Source organism: Archocentrus centrarchus, unplaced genomic scaffold (genome assembly GCF_007364275.1).
Source record: "Archocentrus centrarchus isolate MPI-CPG fArcCen1 unplaced genomic scaffold, fArcCen1 scaffold_26_ctg1, whole genome shotgun sequence".
Taxonomy (NCBI): domain Eukaryota; kingdom Metazoa; phylum Chordata; class Actinopteri; order Cichliformes; family Cichlidae; genus Archocentrus; species Archocentrus centrarchus.
In genome coordinates, this window is record NW_022060256.1 from 7,262,161 (window position 1) to 7,283,261 (window position 21,101).

Here is a 21,101-nt window from a genome sequence, read left to right on the forward strand (position 1 = left end):
TCAGAGCTTTTTGTTGAATTATTCTGCCTACTGCATCCTGTGTTGGGTCCTCTCATCATATTCTGACAAAAATTAGTTATCACACGAAAACTCTACATTTAAATTTTTACCCCTCATGAGGTAATCATTCCTCGTTTTGTGCATATGTGAGGTCAAAGTTGACTGAGCTAAGATGAGTGTCTGCTGCTAGGCCTTTGGGCAACTCCATACAACACATGAGCATTATGGAAAGTAATAAATTTAGAAGGTTCAGGAATAAGCTTTTCAAGGTAACAGGGAAAAACATTACAGGAAATGACATCACAGGGATTTATGTGAGGCTCAGATAGAGACCGATGGTCATCCTTTCTTGTATGAAACCAATGTTTTCATCTCTGTCCATAATGTCCAGCTTCAGCATAGTCACCTTCAATAGTTGGTCGTTGGTGATTCTTCCTGCTGTCTCTGAAATTAATATTGACTGTCAGAAAACAAATGCAGCACCATGGGCACCATTTATGTATTTATTTATGTACATCTTAAAATAAGATCAGGATTTATTTTTCTTTTACATGAAGCTGTGATGTGCAGTTTTCTTCAACAGGGGGCAGCACATCACCTGGTTTATTATCATCACAGAGCTCATCATCATCATCATCATCATCATCAGAGTGGTGCTCAGAAGGATGTGCTGAATCTCATGTGTGTTCATCCTCCCATGTAGGAATCTGTGTGAAGCCTTTAGTTTCAGTTACTTCCCTGTGTGTGTGTGTGTGTGTGCGCGCACGCGCGCGCGTGCGCACGTGTGTGTGTGTTTCTTTGTTCAGATTTAAATGCAGATTTTTAGACTCTTTGGAGTCGGTTGGTGAGGTTAGTTTAAGGTTGGATTCACATGAGTTTTAGGTTATGTAAGAGTCCGGTTTGGGGTCAGGCAGGTCAAATGAGCACAAATCTTTAACAAACTTAAAGGGAGTGGAAAATAAAAGCTTGCAGCTAAAGATAATCTAAGGAAACAAAGAATGAAGAACTCGCAGTGAGCGAGAGAGGAAAACTGGGAGGTGAACAGAGATTATAACAGAGGTTGGATTAAGGTTAGGTTTAAGTTATGATGTTTAAAGTCTAAGTGAGGGTAAGAGGAGCGGACCATAAAAGCTGTCCTCAGTGTGTTTTTGTGTGTAATTATGCAAAGATGTGTCACACAAACACACTGTGAAGAAGAGGAGACGTTAAAGCAGCAGTTTCATGTGAACTGAAAACCTGCATCAGCGCTAACCTGCACAGGACACTCACAGGAAGCTGGTTCGGTGTTTCATCCCTGGGCGGTCGTATGACTGATACTCCCTGACACCTCGGACCGCGCACGCACACACACACACACACACACACATATACACACACACACACACTGGTATGGCTGTCTTTGTGGGGATCCTGGTCTATGTAAGGTTTCAGAGGGCACAGAGAACAAATACTTTTTCTTGATTAACCTCGATTGAAAAAAAAAAACAGATTATGGAATGTAAAGTGGGAATTATGACATTAAAAAGTCATAGATGTCAAAGATGAGATACATATTTAAATTATGAGATTAAAAATGGCAGTTAATGAGTCATAAAATCAAAATTATGAGATTAACTGGTTCCAATTATGGGTTAAAAACATCCAAATTATTAAATGCAAAACTCCAGATTATTTGATATGGACTTGAAATTAATAGATAAAACCTGAGGTGAGATTAATAATTCCAGATTATGGAATATAAAATGGAAATAATGAGATTTAAAAGATGCACATTAACAAAATACAATAAACAGATTATGGTACATGAAGAATACCAAATTAGCTCATATGGTGAGCAGGTGACTGTAGGCTTCAGGACTGAACTCCAGTGTCTCAGGTTCAAGTCTGGTCTGGAGCTGTTTGCTGCAGGTCTCTCCTACTTTCCTTTCCTTTTTACCTTGTTTCTCCCTGCGACAGGATGGCCTCTCACCCTGTGGTAGCTGGGATAGGCTCCACCCCCCACAACCATGGAATAAACAGAAGGAGATGGATGGACTGATGGATGCTGTTTCTAAAATGAACATTTAATCTCACCAAAGGACAGAATAAACATGGACATTCAGTCTGAGCACAGTGATTTTTGTCCTGTTAGCAATAAAAGACGGGAACATGTTTCGGTGTGATAATCTGTGAGGTCACAGCACAGTTTCAGTCTGTGGATTCTGACAGAAGTTTGAGCCGTGAGTCAGCCTTCAGAGAGTTAATCACACCTCCAAACTTCACCCTCATAATACATGATTTACAATGTGGGGACCAGCTTTTTGACCTTGAGTCCCCACAGTGCGAGTGTGTGAACAGATTTATATCCCCACAGCATCAATAATACAGACACACACACACACACACACACACACTCCAGCTGACTTTAACAGAGAGATGCATGCTGGGACTCTTTTGTAGCCCGCTGGGTCCCCATGGGTGGGTGTGTGTGTGTGTGTGTGTGTGTGTGTGTGTGTGTGTGTGTGTCTGTGTGTGTGGACTCAGTGGCCTGGAAGCTGAAGGGAAGCCTCCTCGCGATCCTGAACACCAGAGAGGAAAATGAAACACTGAGGTCAGCTTTGTGTTTGCAGCTGAGGTCAGACTCCAAGGACCAGTCAGTGACATCACACAAAGAGTAGTAGCCAAAAGAGAGGCTTACACTCACATAGGTTATCACGTTATTTGGGGACCATCCCTATATGGATGGCCTGTCCCTGCTGGAGCTGTCCTGGGAAATGTCCTTGTTTTTAAACTGTGAAATCATATTTGACATGCCCGTAAAGCACAAGCAGCAGAGTTGTGTGAGCAGGCGAGGGGCTGGCTGCTCGCCACGGGAGCTTCTTATCACTCTTCTTCTACTAAGCACTTACTGACTCGTGCTAATGCGACAGAGTGTGTGGATGGATGGATAACGCGTGTGCATAATCTCCACATAAATAAATAATATGGATCATTCCATATTAATTCAATCAAATTGGAGAAAGGCTCCCACCTGACCTCCTCAGGATCACCTGATATTTCTTCTAGAGTAATGCAGACATTTCACCTTCATGATATTAGAAAATGATTCTGACTACAGAAGGAATCACAGCTCAAAGATGAGCCTGGTATTAAATGTGGGTGAAAAGCATTTCTCATGTTCTAACATGTTCTGAGCAGCGATCTCACATGCTGATGGAGCCCTGAAAGTTTATCCAGAATGCACTTTGTGACGTTTCCTGCAGTGAATGATCAGAAGCAGATCGAACATCCAGACGCTGTGGATCGTTCAGACTGTGGCGGACCACCACACCGATGCTGCTCAGAAGAACCAGCGCTGGTCTCCACACTCTGGCTGCTGGTGTGAAATTAATTTGCTGACAGGTTCTGAAGTGGTCAGGTGGGAGGCACCTGAGTGAGTTTTAATGGAAAGGCATCCAAGGGCTTTCGCTTCAACAGCACAGTCACCGGTTGTCTGACGATTTTAGCTGCTGAAGCAGATGGACTGATGCGAACACACCTGATGACATCACTCTGCACGTGCATGTTAATTATAAGTTACTAATTATGGGAGGGGGGGGTTAATGAGGGGTTGGAGATGCATGTTTCCATGGAAACCACATTAAAGGTCTGGAGTTGCATCTGTGTTGCTGCGGTAACTGTCATGCACACTGACAGAGATGCAAACAAGATTTAAAATAAAGAAGCAACCACAGAAGAAGAAAGGAGTGAGAGGGTTTCTTCTTCTGCTGTTATTATGCACAGACTGTCTCTGGAGTTTGGAACGCTTTTTTCCTGCTTTCCATGCTGGATTTATGGAAACTGAAATACAAGCAGCTGGAAATGATTGTTTTAGTCGTTTAGCTCGATTTGCTCCTGAGTGCAGAGCGCTGCCTGTGGTGCTCTGGCTGTACAGCTTTCAGCACAATGGGAAACCAATGTGTCCATCCTTTTTATCCAGGCTGTGCAAATATTTTACAGATGATTATTGATTATTGCTGTAGGGCTTGTCTCTCTCTCACTCTGCTCATGCTGCATCTGGTGCTGTGTCAGTCCTGGACCAGTACTGATTGGTTCTGGTTTTCTTTTTAATTTGGGGTGTTTTTTTGTGTTCTGTTGCTGATTTGTGATCATCCGTCATAAAAATCAGCAAGTCTGCCTGTTTAATGCCATCCTGAAGCTCAGCATGGAGCAGCTCCATCTGTTGATGAAGGTCATGTGATGAAAAAAGCCTCTGAGAGCCAATAAAGTGGTGACACGTCACAGTTGTCATTTTATTTAGCATCAGTGTCACAGTAAACAGTTTAAATAAATGAATGGACGAAGGACAGACAGACGTAAACGCGGCGGGCTTTCTGACGCTCGTGCCCGCACTCCTGTGACCGCGCGCTCCTCTCCTCCGCCAGTGAACGCGCGAGACGCCGGGAGCGAGCGTCAGTGATCCAAGGACAGCGCGGCGGTGCGCGCGAGCATCAGGTCACCTGGAAGTCTGCGAGCATCACGAGTCCGAACCGAGGCGGACCCAGCGCAGGAGACCCAGACCTGCGGGGAGGTCTCCGGCTGATGAACCGGGACCGAGCCGGAGCTGAATCAACAGGACGCGGCAGCGGCGTCACCGAGTCCGCGTGTCCTGACTCACAGACCCGAGGAAAACCACCTCTCGTCGGCCCAACACGCGACCCGAACCCGGACCTCAGTGATCCCCGGTGTCAGAGTCAGACCGCAGAGCGGAGCCGCGGGTTCTACCCGGGTCTCCGTGATTCGTGTTAAAATAATAATAAGAAACAGCAAGAGCCCCAAACCCGACAGACAGGCACGAGACATCGAACCGGGCCAGAGCACCCGGGTGCTGGACCGGAAACACAGGGAAGAGGAAACAGACGGTGAAATCAACAGGAGGCCGAGGAGACGCAGACTGTAACGGAATCCAGAACCAGAGGAGCCCAGGACCAGAACCTGCAGCTGAACCCGAACTTACAGAACCTACAGAACCCGATCAGTGAGTGTTATATTAGACCCACATTTGACTGCTTTTTTTATGGTGCGTGTGTGTGTGTGTGTGTGTGTGTGTGTGTGTGTGAGAGAGAGACAGAGAGAGTCTCCTGTTCTCTGAGCTGCAGAGTAACTGAGTATTTTTACTTGAGTAATCCTCAGAGATACTTGAGTAGTTGTTGGTGCAGTTCTGAGGAAACCAAGTCCCCTTCAGGCTGAAGTTTGACACAAATACTGTGGACGGTCCATGAGACAGGGGTCCTGGACTCAGAGCTGGACCCTGGGTGGATCCAGGGTAGACTCGGGGTGGACTCACAGCTGGACCGGGGGTGATTTCTGGGTGTTTGGAGCTACTTTGGTTGTTTTGTGTGTTTGTGTTTTGATGCATTTGTCTGTTCCTTTGTGTTGGCCATGCTGTTGTGTGTCTTTGTGTGTCACTTATTTCTCTTCACTTTCTCTCAGATATTTCTTCTGTTTTCATTTTTTCATTTTCATTTTTCTGTCTCTGACAGTTTTGTGTCTTTTTGTCTCATTTTGAGCCTCTTTGTGCTTGTTTTGTGTGTGTGTACTTTGCGTCTCTGCAGCTGTTGTAGTTCTGTTTGTGTTCATCTTTGTGTCTCTTGAGGGTCTTTTCGTTTTCTGTCTTGTTTTGCAGCATGCAGTCATCATTTTGTGGCTCTTTGTGTCACATTTCATTTGCTTCTCAGTTGTTGTGGTTTGTTGGTCTCTTTGTGGTTTCACACCTGTTTGTGTTCATCTTATTCAGCACGTCAGTCTCCTTGTTGTTGTGGTTTATGCTCTTTGCATCGCTAGTTTGAGACATTTTGTGTCTCTTTGTGTTAGTTTGGTCTCGTTCTCATCATGGAGCCATTTTGTGACTCTGCAGTTGTTTTTGTCAGTTTGTTTTTTTCAGGTTCGTTTTTTTGTGTTTGTGTGAGTCTGTGTCGTACCTCTGCTTTCTCTCTCTTTTTTCCCCCTTCAGCTGTTTCCTGTCACTCTGCCTTTTTATTTTGACTATTTTTCAGGGTCTTTACAGTAATTTGATTGAATTTGCAGCAGTCAGACCTCAGTCAGAGGCTCTGCTCCTTCCGTCATTAACGCACACGACAAACCTCGACTCACCTTAATTTCACCTGGTGACGCGTCACTTTTTAAATCCTCACCAGAGCCGTTTTCGTCCTCTTAAAAACCCGTTTGAGGCTCAAAGATGAGGGAACGTCAAAGATTTCACACAAAAAAGCCCAGAATAAACCTGCAGCCTCAAAGTGTTCACACCTTCATGTCCCAGCGTCCCAGATTTCACTCCGGTCTGCCCTCGCTGCACTCGCTGACAGATTTCTACATTTGTTCACTTTAAAATCAGTTTCTGCCCTTCAGACTCTTTGCTTCAGGCTGTGGCGCTGATTCATCTGCGGTGTTTTCAAGTGAGAGCTTTCACTTTTTCTTCATGTCATTCAGTTTTTCACCAAATGGGTTAAATTTATGAAACATAAATTCAAAATTCAAATTAAAAGGATCAAAATAAAAACAAAAAGTCATGAGATAAAAAATTATCGGGTTAAAGGTCCAAATCAAAGTTCAGACTGAGATGAAACAAGACTGTGTTCAGAGATTAGAAATCTAGATTATGAGAATAAAGTCCTGATTATGAAAAAAATGGTCCAAATTTTCATGAGAGAAAAATCCAAATGATTGAATAAAAAACAAAAATTCATGATGCATGAAAAAGTTTAAGAGCTCAAATAACTCAGCATGAGGTAGAAAATCCAGATTATGGGGTAAAAACTATAAATTATGAGAAATTAAACTAATAAAACACATTTTTGAGTATTTAAAAAACTAGAATATGGGATTAAATATATTCAATATTATATGTTAAAATTCTGCATAATTAATAAAAAAAAAAAGCATAACGAAATACAGAACCCAGTATGTGGGATAAAAACTCACATTTATTAGTTAAAAGAAACAGAAAGAAAAAATCCATTTATGATTGTTAGAAAAGAAAGATGACATAACTGATGGCGAACCAGTTAAAAAGAATCCAGATTTAATAATAGGATGAAAAAGTGGGATTATGACATAAAAATCTGTTGAAAAAAAAGTAGATTATGGGATTAAAAATCTAGATTATGAGCTGAAGTCAGGATAACGAGATGAAATCGCCATGTTGTGATTTCTTCCAGGTTTTTTTTTTTTTACATCAGTAATTTAAATGCAGAAAACGGGAGCATGACAGTTTGTGGATCGTCTTTCCTCACCATCAATAATCTGACCATCAATAATCTCAGGTGTATCTGGGGGTCCTCTTGAAGGACCCGAGCCCCACGTTGGGACCAAACCGCCTGACTGTAGATGAATTGGCTCGTCCTGACTGTCATTAACACGCTTCCTGTTTCCTCCCTGCAGTGGAGCTGCGCGGCGTGCTCCTGCTGGCCGTGCTGCAGTGCTGCTCGGTGGCGCTGTGCGGCTGCGAGCCGCGGCTGGTGAACGTGGGCGCCGTCCTGAGTCAGAAGCGCTACGAGCAGGTGTTCAAGGACGCGGTGACTCAGGCCAACGCTCTGTACGGGAAGGAAAAGTTCAAGATGAACGCCATCTCCGTCACACACAAGCCCAACGCCATCCAGATGGCCCTGTCTGTCTGCGAGGACCTCATCTCCAACCAGGTGAGCACCCCTGCTGTCACATGACTGTCACACGAACCTGATCTTCTGTCTCTCTGAATCAGCAGCATCTTAGCTTAGCTTAGCGCAGTGGTTCTCAAATCCAGGCCTCGTGGCCCGGTGTCCTGCAGGTTTTAGATGTGTCCCTGATCCAACACACCTGAATCAAATGGCTGAATTACCAAATCAGTATGCAGTCAAGTTCTCCAGAGTCCTGCTAATGACTTCTATATGTGATTCAGGTGTGTTGAAGCAGAGACACATCTAAAACCTGCAGGACACTGGGCCACGAGGACTGGATTTGAGCATAAGGTCATGACCCCATCCTGCAACAACAGCAACCGCAAAGAAATCATGTCTTGAAGAAATGAAGTAGTTAATTTTGGTCTTCTTGTTCTAAGTAGATGAAAATGAACTGCAATGATTTCAAGTTAAGATTTGACAAAATAAATATTCAAGTTTTAGGTGTTTGATTGGTTTTACAAATGATTTCCATCATTTCATTACAGATCATGAAGTTAAACTATATTTTAGAATTCACTAATAGAAAGAGAGTGCAACAAACAACGCAACAGCACTGGAATAGTTTAAGTACTGTAGAAGAAGAAAAGTATAAGTGGATTTTGGATGCTGCATGGTTTTAATTACACTAAAATACAAACCAGAGCCTGAAGCTGTGAAGCAGAGCGAACAGCTCACTGTCTGCATTTTAAAACTGGCCTCACAGCCGCTACAGCACAATGACAAACACATTTTAATGCACTGATTACCGTGAAAGTGGAGCAGTGAGAGTTTATCACAGAGTGCACTCTGCTCCACCTCACGGTGAACTTCCAGCACCGCGTTGGTGTCTGTTTGCCGAGGTATTTCCCTGCGTAGAGCCCAAGTTTTTCAGCCACTGCAGACGTGCTTCCTGATGTAAGGGGCTAGACGTGGATGATGCTGTGGGTTGGTCGAATGCTGATTGGTTGATAAGTGGACCGAACGGGGAAAGGAGCAACAGCGATGTTCACCATGAACAGGAGAAGCAGGAAAAACGTATCAAAGATCAGACAGGCTGGACACTTTTCCCTGTTTTTAACTCACCTCTGCTTCAGCTCTTTGGATGTTGGAACTTCACTCTTCTCCACGACTAAAGGACCAACAACAACACAAGTGTGCACAACCCACACACGGGCTGTAGCACGTTTTTGACACTGCCCCCATCTGGCAACAGATGTTCTCTGCATGTAGACGGGACACCCTAAGCTGCCCGAGGGCAGCCAAAGCATTACCACCGCTGAACCATAATTTCCCCCTCATTCCACAGCCCTCCTGAAACTCGTCCAGTTCAGCTGCCCTGGATTTCACCTTTGAGTGAGAGGGTAAGAGGCGGGGCACACCTGGACAGGTCGCCAGTCTGTCGCAGGGCAAACACAGAGAGACAGACAACCATTCACACCTACAGTCGATTTAGAAGTCGGCCTAACCCCACGTATGTCTTTGACTGTGGGAGGAACACAGAGAAAACCCGGTGGAGAACACGCAGACTCCGTACAGAAAGAACCCATCCTGGATTCAAACCCAGGACCTTCATGCTGTGAGATGCCGGTGCTGACCACTACACCACCGATCCTTGTTACGCAGCCTTCATATCTAAATTCATGTTGCTAGGGAGCCCGGCGTGACGTCCTCAGTGGTTGTAGGTATAAACGGCCGTAGTTTTTTCTGCATCTTATCTACATCTTACCCCCCACACCAAAACATCACTCACATCACTATGATGAATAAACCTGTTTCAGGAAAAGTTAGGGAAACATGAGATGATGAGGATTTTTTTAAATGCCAAGGGATTAAATGACCATCTTGGCGGTTCTAATGTCAAAATTTTTAAATATTTTCTGGCTATTTTCACGTTTTGTGGCTGTTGATGCATTTTGAATTTCAGTTTTGTGGCTGTTGATTCCAGTCCTGTTTGGTTAAACGTCTCTTTTTCATTCCAACCTCAAATTTCAGGGGTCACAGATTTATTTATCTCACACTGATCGTTTCAGTATGTGCAGTGAAATGTGGGGGTGGATGTGCTCGTGTTGGATGGCCTCATGTTTCATAATTATAATCAGAGTGAGAGTAAACTGAGAGCAACATCAGAATAATATTCATGTTGATGTTCAGCTCGCTGGGTTCATACAAACATCATTTTTAACATATGTGAAAATCATCTAGTTTGACTTTGCTAATACGTGAAGAAAATCTGTAAATAAACTGAAACCAGAGAAAAGGAAGCCTTTTAATATGAAAAACTCTCTAATTTCACTGATGTTAGAACACTAATTATTGAGTTAAAGTGACCTCAGTTTAATGTTTCTGTTTCATCAATTCATTTAACATCTCTAACAACTGTAAAAACCTACAAATGCATGTCAGACTACAGTGAACTCGTCATATAAATTCATAAATATGATTTATAAGAAGGTTCGTTTAGTTGAATTTTTCCAGAAATTGCAGGTTTTCTTGATTGTTGAGCAACTGGCCGTGCTTAACGTTTCAGAGCCTCTCACCGGCATCTCACCCACGTCTGCGTCAGGTAACAGCAAACGATGGAGGCAGGCTTCTTTGGGGACTTTATATTGATGTTCAGCTCTTTGGGTTCATACAAACACCATTTTTAATATGTGAAAATCATGTAATTTGACTTTGCTAATATGTGTAGAAAATCTGTAAATAATCAGAAACCAGAGAACATGAAGCTCTCTCAGAGGCTCTGGGGTTCTCCTCCTGGTCATTTTCAGACATCTCATTTCCTTCATTTGGTTAGTTTTTTGTTTTTATTTATAAAAGGAAAACAAAAAAACCTACCAAAACAGGTGACAGCTCAATAAAACGTGAACATAAGGGATTATTCCAGATTATTCCCACATTTTTCAGACTGGTCTCACAACAAAATCTTAAGTATTCATGATAAAATATTCTGTTTGTTCTTGTTCATGGACACAAATTGTCCAGTTTCTTCAGTTAGCGTGTTGTATTTCAAATAGTATCCATTTTATTTGAACCCAAACTGATCTTTTTCTTAACCTAACCCAGGACTTTGCTGGACTCAAACTGTTGTGTCTGGTGTGAGTGGTGAAATATTTCAACATGGCAAACACTCCAAATGTGAACCCCCCCCACCCTTCCTTAAAGGAGGAAAATCTTCACTTTGTGTAAATGGACACAAATCAGATGATATGAAAGTAGTCTGATGAAAAATCGTGTTCAGGGACACAAATCTGTAGATGAAAGGCTTTGACTATTCATGAACTGCTGTAAGACTGTGCTGGATTTTCACATTAACGTTCACACAGGGCCTGCGACAGGCTGGCGACCTGTCCAGGTGTACCCCACCCGCAATATGTCAGCTGGGATCGGCTCCAGCTCCCCTGAAAAGGATAAGCGGAAGAAGATGGATGGAGAAAACAGAAGTTAGATTGTCTGGAACATCTAACCTCCATGATGGTTGTGATCTCGACCTTTAAGGATCTACATGAAACCCTTTGGAGAGTGATCGTTAAGATTTTCTTTTTGATTGATTAAATAATGTTAACGGTAGCTTCTTTCATGCTGAAGGTGCTGCTATCCTTCAAAGACTTCCTTCACAGTCTTCAGGACATCTATAACAGTTTTTACTCAGCTGTCATCAGTCTGTTTCACAGCTCGTAACTGACTCACCAAAGCAGGACCACACATAGCTCTGAGTCAGCTTCAGAATTGATTTTCTCGCTTGATTTTAATTCATTGATCATGGAGGTCATGTTCATGGTTGTCTTATTGCATCTTCACATCAGACTTACTCAGACTTGGGTCCTCCCATGCTACATAGGATATCAGACAACAAGCATTCTCCAACATTTCTAGTCCTGGTCTTTGGCACAGGTCTTGGCTTCATCCCAGCTGATGTTCAGTTTAGGTCTCGTATGAATGTTCTTCTCCAAATATTCGGGGGTGTCCTCTTGTTTTTGGTGCTGGGTGGCACCCGGGTCATTGCCATCTTCAAAGGATGTATCCAACAAGTTGGAGTTTTCTGTGAGTGACTGCGGTGTGGGGTTTGCACCATTCACTCCTTTGCTGGTCTTGTTATCTTCATATCAGATCTTGAGAATTTGGCACAGGCAACTCTGCTGATAGACATCAAGCTTCTTGTTGATACTTTCTGACTCCCAGGTTTCCCAAGCATAGATGCTCAAAGGCATCGCAACGGAAGGAAGGAGGTGCAGATTCATCTTTAAGGGAGATGGATGGCAGGTGAATCTGTCCACTTCTTCCAATTGCTTCGGTTCAGTCGTCACTCCCCTTCTTTGGGTCGTGACATGAATGTTCATGATCTCTGACTTATCAACACCGATCCTGAGGCCAGTCTCAGCAGCTTCGAATTTAAGGTCAATCTTCACATCAGGATGTTTGACCGTTTTTATTCTTAGCCTTTCAAACCAGTCTGAGTTCTACTTGGATTTTGTGTTATTTTTATGTTTTTCATTCTTTTAATCCAGTCTCATTCTTTAGGTGTGCAGCACTTTGTTCTGAATCTGTTGTTTTGTGCTAAGAAATCAGTTGACTTTATAATAAGACAGCCCTGGGTTCAAACCCGGGCAGATTTGCATGTTTCTCGTGGTTTCTGCACCATCGAAAAACACGCTCAGTTAGATCTGCCATTGATGGCCTAGGACTCTGCATCAGCGATACCTCCTGTTCTAAATATGTTCATGTAAAGGAAGCACGTGGTGGTCCGTTATAGTACATTTAGGCATCTCAAAATAAAGAGCAGATATAAAGAGGTAGAGGCTTTTGTCGCATTTTAAAAGGTGTTAAAAATAATTTTAAACATATCCAATAAAATAAAAATTTGTGAGATTATCAGTAAAAAGCTGCACTTTGTATGAAAACAGGTTTTGTTAAATTTTTCAGTCATTCATGGACAAACTGAGTGTGTTAGAACAGAAATATTCACATCTTCTTATGTTCAACCAGCAGAGAAAAGACCATTCATCCAACATCAACCCTGTAACATGTTTCCTTTGTGGAGAAATGAGGCCAACATGGCGTCGATGTGTCGGACAGAGAGAGAGAGAGAGAGAGCGAGAGAGAGAGATGGACGTCAGATTATCATCCTCTCTCTCGCTCTCTGTTTGCAGGAACATAGATGTAATCCGCCCGAAGAGAGATGGAGGGATTATAGACACACACAGGCCTTTAACAGTGTGTTTTGCTGCAGGCTTGTTCGGTTCATTCGGCTCGTCTCTGTGATCTCTGAGCAGCTGCTGGTGGTTTCATGTGGTCGCAGGTCCTGTGTTTGGTGCTGATTGTAAAGAAAAAGGAAAAAGTGCTTCTCGCTGCAGTTACTGGTTTTAGTTAAGTGAAAATGTGATAAACTGACGTCAGTATCCATCGTTCACAGTGAAAAGAAGCTGTTAACAGGTTCAGGTCTCCCTGTGGAAATCAACACACATTGCTTTATATCCAGCACAGTCTGAGGGTAGGCTGTGAAATTGAATTTACTGCTTCATGAACATGGGTCCAAATTGGCTTCAAGTTTGTCAAAACAACAAGTTATTCAGAGCAGAGAGGAAGTGGGAAACTACATTTGTATTCTTTTTATTTTTCATGTTCAGTTGCTGTTTGGGCAGGTTAGAGAGAACATCTTGAGGTTTGGATTAAAATCCACTACTGTGTCTCAGACCTCATACCTTCTCCACGAGGACTCGAACAGAGTACCCGTAAAGCAGAATTACTCACCCTGAGTGGTCGCTGTCTTGGCTGTTTGTCTGAACCACAAACCTAATTTATTCTGTCCATGTGCAAAAAGGCCCTCTTCCTCTCCATGCCTTTCACAGTAAAAGCCCTAGATTGTCTTGTACTCTTGCAGTACAAGGAAGCAATTGGTGAAACAACAGGATGCTGAAGTAGTTTGCACCAGATTGTAGGACAGTATGTGTTTCAAAAAAATGTATCGATTATTAACTTAAACTATGACTTCAAATGTTCATGGTAAATTGAGTTTTGTTTTCTATGTAACACTGCTGTCAATGTGAACACTGTATAGAGATGTCCCATAACTTTAATTTTAATACAACACCTGTGAGAAAAAAATAATTATTTGAAACTGTAGCGTGACAAGATGTCATGAACTGAATGGAGGAAGGACTCACTTGCAGAACACAGAATCCAGAAAAACAAACAGTTTATTGTGGGGCAGACGCAAATTGGGAGAAAGAAAAGACAGTTTCCCTTTGGGGTGTCCTCTGGTACTGGGTCAGAGGATCTGTGGGCACACACACATACATACTAAAACTTCCTTAGCTCAAACATCTTCTGGAAGGGGCTGGGTCTGCACGGAAACAAGGATTAGAGCAGGGAATTTGAACCGAATTTAAATCACTGAGCTGGAGCCTGAGTACTGCAGCTTGCGGATATAACGATCTGGAAGTGACTGTGGAGCTTCTCCCGTCGTAAATAGTCCACTCCTGATGAGCTTCCATCTGCGACAGGTGCACCGATTAGGTGATCTCTCACAGCTGGAAAGCCTGCCACAGGAAGGACATCTTCGCCCACAAAATATGCCCACCAACACACAGAACAGGGAGGGGAGCAGGACAACAAAGAAAAACAAAAGGAAACCGGTGGCCAGCCAGGTAGAGCTTTGGGGACCATGACACAAGAAGTATGAGCACTTTCACACATGCAGAGAACAGATCACATTTCAACAGGTACCACCAGACACAGGGGTATTCTGTCAGGACATGCAAGGCAAGCAGTGTTTGCCCAGTAAAGTCTAAAAAATAGGCATCTCTCTTCTTACAGGTCCAACAAAATTCTGTCCTGTAAAAATGCTCATATTCACTGTTTCTATCCATCCTATAAATTGCTGCCATCTTGTGGTCACTGTTGGCTATTGTCTCTGGTAGCAGGCTGTGATTAACTGTGATTCCACTGGAATCTATGGTTTCTGTCATTTTGAGTGAAGTTTTTGTGTTAACAAAAGTCTGAAGTTATCAAGCTAAGGCAGCAGCATTTTCTGGTCTTTTATGAGAGACTGATGGGAGACTAGCATATCAGACAAGCTGCTGCAGCTTTCACTGCTCTGAGATCAGTAACCATCTGTAACAGGGCTAGCATTAGCCTTGAGGTGACTGTTTGCTGTGATTTGGTGTTATATAAATAAAATAAAATTGAATTGATTTAGCAAGTAATTCGGTTCAATTCAATGTTATTTATATAGCACCAAATCACAAGAAACAGTCGCCTCAAGGTGCTTTATATGTAAGGCAAGGACCCTACAATTATACAGAAAAAATTCAAACATTCAAAACAACCCCCTAAGAGCAGCGCTTGGTGACAGTGGGAAGGAAAAACTCCCTTTTAACAGGAAGAAACCTCCAGCAGAACCAGGCTCAGGGAGGGGCAGTCATCTGCTGAGGGGGGAGAGACAGGACAAAAGACATGCTGTGGAAGGGAGCCAGAGATTGATAATAACTAATGATTAAATACAGAGTGTGGTATAAACAGAGTGAAAAGAGGTGAATGAAAAGAAACAGTGCATTATAGGAACCCCCCAGCAGCCTAGGCCTATAGCAGCATAAGTAAGGGAGGGTTCAGGGTCACCTGATCCAGCCCTAACTATAAGCTTGATCAAAAAGGAAAGTTTTAAGCCTAATCTTAAAAATAGAGAGGGTGTCTGTCTCCTGAATCCAAGCTGGGAGCTGGTTCCACAGAAGAGGCGCCTGAAAGCTGAAGGCTCTGCCTCCCATTCTACTCTTAAGTATCCTAGGAACCACAAGTAAGCCAGCAGTCTGAGAGCAAAGTGCTCTGTTGGGGTGATATGGTACTATGATTATTCAAGACCTTGTATGTGAGAAGAAGGATTGTAAATTCATTTCTGGATTTAACAGGGAGCCAATGAAGAGAAGCCAATATGGGAGAAATCTGCTCTCTCTTTCTAGTCCATGTCAGTACTCTAGCTGCAGCATTTTGGATCATCACTCTGAGACAAGATGTTTCTAATTTTAGAAATATTGCACAAATGCAAGAAGGCAGTCCAACATATTTGTTTAATATGTGCATTGAAGGACATATCCTGGTCAAAAACGACTCCAAGATTTCTCACAGTGTTACTGGAGGCCAATGTAATGCCATCCAGAGTAAGTATCTGGTTTGACACCATGTTTCTAAGATTTGTGGAGCCGAGTACAAGAACTTCAGTTTTATCTGAATTTAGAAGCAGGAAATTGGAGGTCATCCAGTCCTTGATGTCTTTAAGACATTCCTGCAGTTTGTAGGTGCGTCATCTGGCTTCATGGATAGATAAAGCTGGGCATCATCTCCATAACAATGAAATTTTATGCAATGCTTTCTAATAATACTGCCTAAGGGAAGCATGTATAATGTAAATATAATTGGTCCTAGCACAGAACCCTGTGGAACTCCATAATTAACTTTAGTGTCTGAAGAAGGCTCCCCATTTACATGAACAAATTGGAGTCTATTAGATATATATGATTCAAACCACTGCAGTGCAGTACCTTTAATACCTATAGTATGCTCTAATCTCTGTAATAAAATGTTATGGTCAACAGTATCAAAGCTGCACTGAGGTCCAACAGAACAAGAACAGAGATGAGTCCACTGTCAGAGGCTCTAAGAAGATCATTTGTAACCTTCACTAATGCTGTTTCTGTACTGTGATGAATTCTGAAACCTGACTGAAACTCTTCAAATAAACAGTTCCTCTGCAGATGATCAGTTAGCTGTTTTACAACTACTCTTTCAAGAATCTTTGAGAGAAAAGGAAGGTTGGAGATTGGCCTATAATTAGCTAATTACTTTTTACGTAATGGTTTAACTACTGCCACCTTAAAAGCCTGTGGTACATAGCCAACTAATAAAGACTGATTGATCATATTTAAGATTGAAGCATCAGTTGATGGTTGGGCTTCATTGATGGTTTGGAGGAACTAACTATTGACATTATCTCAGAAAGATCAAGTAAATGAGCACTTTGCCATCTTAAAAGATATGTTTACTCTTTCTGATCACCTTGGCAATTACCTTGGTTGATGGAGAGGTGCTGTCATGTGACGTTGTACAGTGTTTGTGTGTTAAATATAATTTCTTTTCAATATAGAAGAGTTTAAAATGTTTAGTTGGAGGGTTGACAACATTACCCTGTCACACACTACACAGATATATACAGTACAATACAAGTGTAATAATAGAAGTATCCAAATTAAGACACTTCCAGTGTTTACTTCATTTACTTAAGGCTGTATTTTCTAGGTTTTCCCATCAGATGAAGTTAGAAAAAATGAGTTTGGTGCAGACATGAAACATTAAATGAAATACATCTTTATAATGTTTACTGCCTGTAATCCAGAACCAAACGACCCGAAACTGTTCAGTGATTCAGCACAAAGTTATTCTGAGAGAGATCAGTAGCAGGTGCAGTAATCTGAGAAATGAAGCGTTCTTCCAACAGTGTTAGCATCTTCTGGGATCAGCTCACGCTGTCTGATTTTTGTCTTAAACCTACAAACAGCCTGCAGGAGTTAAAAGTTTTTCTGCAGCATGTTTTCACATCAAGGACTCTGATCCCTGAGATTATAATGAAGGTGGTAAAATGTAACTGATTCAATATGACTTCTGAAATTCAGATTTGATATTTATTTATTTATTTACTGTTCTGTCCGGCAGCTTTAGCAAGCAGAATCATGATCTGGAAGCACTGTTGTAGCAAACACAGCTGTTTTGCCAAGATCTTTATAAACTTTCTATAGGTACCTTTCACTAGTCAGTTTGATTTATTTTATTATTTTTTTTATTATTCACATTAATATATGTATTGTGTAACAATGGCAGAGCTGGCAGGATAGAAGGAAGGAGAAGAGAGAGTGAGAAAAGAAAGGGGAGAAAAGGTCCAAGATTCATTTGCTGGAATAAATGAGCAGAACAGCTCACCAACTGCTGCATCTGTAATGAAACAAAAACATACATCTTGCTCTGCCCCCCCCCCCCCCCCCCCAACCCCCCCCCCCCCCCCCACACACACACACACACACACACATCCTCCATGACAAGTCACACTGGTAAAAGTGGACCACTTTATGAAGAATAAAAATTTCTGCGGCCACTTTCCCATTTGGTTTAAGTTGCTTTGCAATGTGTGCCGTGTTTGTACTGTAGGTAAAACCCTGTGTCTACTTTATAGCCGCAGTCATTTGAAATTAGGCATTTACATTGTCATGTCACTATTACATGAAACATCCATCTATCCATCCCGGGCCTGGCTCCAGGGTGGTTTCCCAGTAACTTTAACCCGGGTGAAGTAACATGGTCCACTGTTGTTTTTCTGTAGAGGTCTAACGTGAAACATTGATTTAAAACAAAAATCTGTCAAAAAAAATGCACTATATAATCTAGTTCTACTCAATGTCACCATTCTACATTATAAATGGGAAATAAAATGACCACAGACTGACATGAATATCTGGACTGAATTGTCTTTTTCCTCCTCTGCAGGTGTACGCCATCCTGGTCAGCCATCCTCCACAGTCCAATGACCACCTGACTCCAACACCCGTCTCCTACACTGCCGGTTTCTACCGAATCCCTGTGGTCGGCCTGACGACACGCATGTCCATCTACTCTGACAAGGTTGGCTCAATCGGCCTGTTACAGTGCCCAAGCAAAATGCTGAGTACAGAGTGTTAGCTGTAACACTCACATAAGAATCTGAATCTGGATTATTCACACAGCTTTCTGCTTTCCCATCTTTATTATCATGTTCTTCAGGGCTCCATCAGCATCCTTTCATCTTTTTTCTGTATATCCTTCCACTGGGGTCAAAATCAGGAAAGTTTAATTTTTATGCAGATGACATCCAAATCTACTGAATTAGTGAAAAAAATCACAAAAAGTTCCACTCAGTCTGTTCAGTCCAAACAGAAATGTTACTTGTAGCCAGTGTACAAGGCAAAACAGTCCCATTATTAATGAGGACTCTTGCTGTGGTAACTACAACAGCTATAGGCTACGTGGTTTTCTTACACATGCTAAAAATTATATCAGTTCGATAAAGATGTATTTACACCCATGCAAACCATTTAGCCAGGCTTCCTGCCCTGTAACAGGGCACAGTTAAACATCATGGCAAGTGATTTAAAGAAGACACTTGGAGCATGAAATGGCTGAACACAAATTGCTTCAAAACATCTCAGTGAACCTCTTAACCTGCCATCTCAACAGAGTAGCACTAATGTTAGGAGGGGGGGGGGGGGGGGGGGGGGAGTACTTGGTGCCAGTTTGCAGAAGACATAGAGAAGAACTTGGAGAGGAGAGGGGATAGCAAGTCTCATCCTTAAGAGCAGGAAAAAAAAGTAGTGTCCTCCTCACCTTTCCAGAGGTGAGCCTAGAAAAGCGCAAACAGTTGGGCAGCTGTGGTCTTACTGACGTGGAATAAGAGGTCGTTAATCTGTTTTCATCTTACAGATGCAGAACGTGACCATCCCATCATAGAATAGAGATTTTAGAGACTTAGAGCACAATGTACACATGAACCCTTTCATTTTGGTTCTAAAAAATATCTATATATTGATTTGTGTGTAATAAAGACAGAGAACATATTCAATGTAAATGGGAAGTCTTCTTAAGTCACAGAGTTCCACAGGGTTCTGTGCTGGGACCGATTCAATTTACACTAAACATGCTTCCCTTAGGCAGTATTACTAGAAAACACTGCATACATTTTCATTGCTATGCAGATGATACCCAGATTTATATATCCATGAAGCCAGATGGCACAAACTAATTAGTTAAACTGCAGGAATGTCTTAGAGACATAAAGGCCTGGATGACCTCTAATTTCCGTCCATCCATTATCTTCCGCTTGTCCTCCTTCCAAGTTCAGATGAAACATAAGTTATTGTACTCAGCTCTACAAACCTTAGAAACATGATGTCTAACAAGATAGTCACTCTGCATGGCATTACCTTGGCCTCCGGTAACACAGTGAGAAATTTTGGAGTCATTTTTGAGCAGGATTTGTCCTTCAATGCACATATTAAACAAATATGTGGGACTGCTTTGTTGCATTTGCACAATATCTCTAAAATTAGAAACATCTTGTCTCAGAGTGATACTGAAAAGCTAATTTATGTATTTATTACTTCTAGGCTGGACTATTGTAAGTCAGTATTATCAGTTTATTATATTATTATTAGCCCTTAGTTATGCTGCAATAGGCCTAGGCTGCTGGGGAGGTTCCCATAATGCATGAGTATTTCTTTTTCATTAACCTCTTTTCACTCTGTTTATACCCCACTCTGCATTGAATCATTAGTTATTATTAATCTCTGGCTCTCTTCCACAGTGTGTGTTTTGTCCTGTCTCTCTCCCCTCACCCCCAGCCGTTCGTGGCAGATGGCTGCCCCTCCCTGAGGGTTGGGTTTGCTCTGTAATTATTGTAGGGTATTGTATGGACCTGGAGGTGACTGTAGCTCAGGAGGTAGAGCAGGTCATCTGCTAATCGGAAAATTGGTGGGTCGATCACTGGCTGCTCCAATTTGCGTGTCAAAATATACATTGGCAAGATATTGAACCCTGAGTTACTTGCGATGTGTTCATCGGAGTGTGAATGTTGTATGAATATGTGTGTGTGCTGTATGAAGTGTTCAAGTCGAGAAGAAAAGCGCTGCACAAGAACCAGTCATTTACGATTCTTTACCTAACAATATAAAATGACTTGAGGTAACTGTTGCTGTGAGTTGTTGCTATATAAATAAAATTGAATTGAATTGAGAATCAGTTGTATTCACATATGTATGACATGTATGACACAGACCTCAGCTTTGGTTACTGAATAAGTTTCTTTACATGGAAACAAACCACCACAGGTGTCCTTAGACATTATGTTCTGTACTACTGTCCTGTGTTACTTCCAGGGTCTTGTAAGTGCAGGTTGTAGTAATATTTAGTTCTGTTTGTCCCAGTTCAGAGACTCTTAGACTTAGGATTGAACCAGCAACCTCTCAGGTTTACAATATTAATGAAATCATTCAGTGTCATCAGTCCCAGAATATCCCACCACTCCCAGTGAGCAGCGCTCCAGGATTTATAGTAGAGATGAAATATTTACATGTTTTAGGTGGAGGCAGCTGCAGCAGGTCAGAGTACATTTGTTTTGCTGAAGGTGTCTGGACTTACTCAGCAGTATAGTATTTGATGAATTTATGTTCATTTGTTAAGGAAATCTTGGTTCCCTTTTAAAAAATACATAATTTTGTTTATATAACCTTTCTGTTTTTTTAAGTACCTTTATGCTCCCACACATTATCACATCATCTGTATTTTGGCTTTTGGTCTTCTTTGACTGTCAACAACAGCCTCCTCTCTGTACCAAAGGGTTGGTTATGATATAACCAATAAACTGTTCAGAAGGATGGA

General features: G+C 42.1%; 1 protein-coding gene across 5 annotated transcripts in view; it reads left to right on the plus strand.

Moving 5' to 3' along the window:
- The first annotated feature begins 4,422 nt into the window (after positions 1-4,422).
- grin1b (glutamate receptor, ionotropic, N-methyl D-aspartate 1b) overlaps positions 4,423-21,101 on the plus strand; it is a 75,966-nt gene continuing 59,287 nt past the window's right edge. For all 5 annotated transcript variants that reach the window (XM_030723582.1, XM_030723585.1, XM_030723586.1 and 2 more), the window contains exons 1-3: positions 4,423-4,996; positions 7,399-7,655; positions 18,180-18,314. In XM_030723582.1, coding sequence (XP_030579442.1) covers position 4,996; positions 7,399-7,655; positions 18,180-18,314 — 393 coding nt within the window. In that variant the 5' untranslated portion in view covers positions 4,423-4,995. The remainder of the gene's footprint in view (positions 4,997-7,398; positions 7,656-18,179; positions 18,315-21,101) is intronic.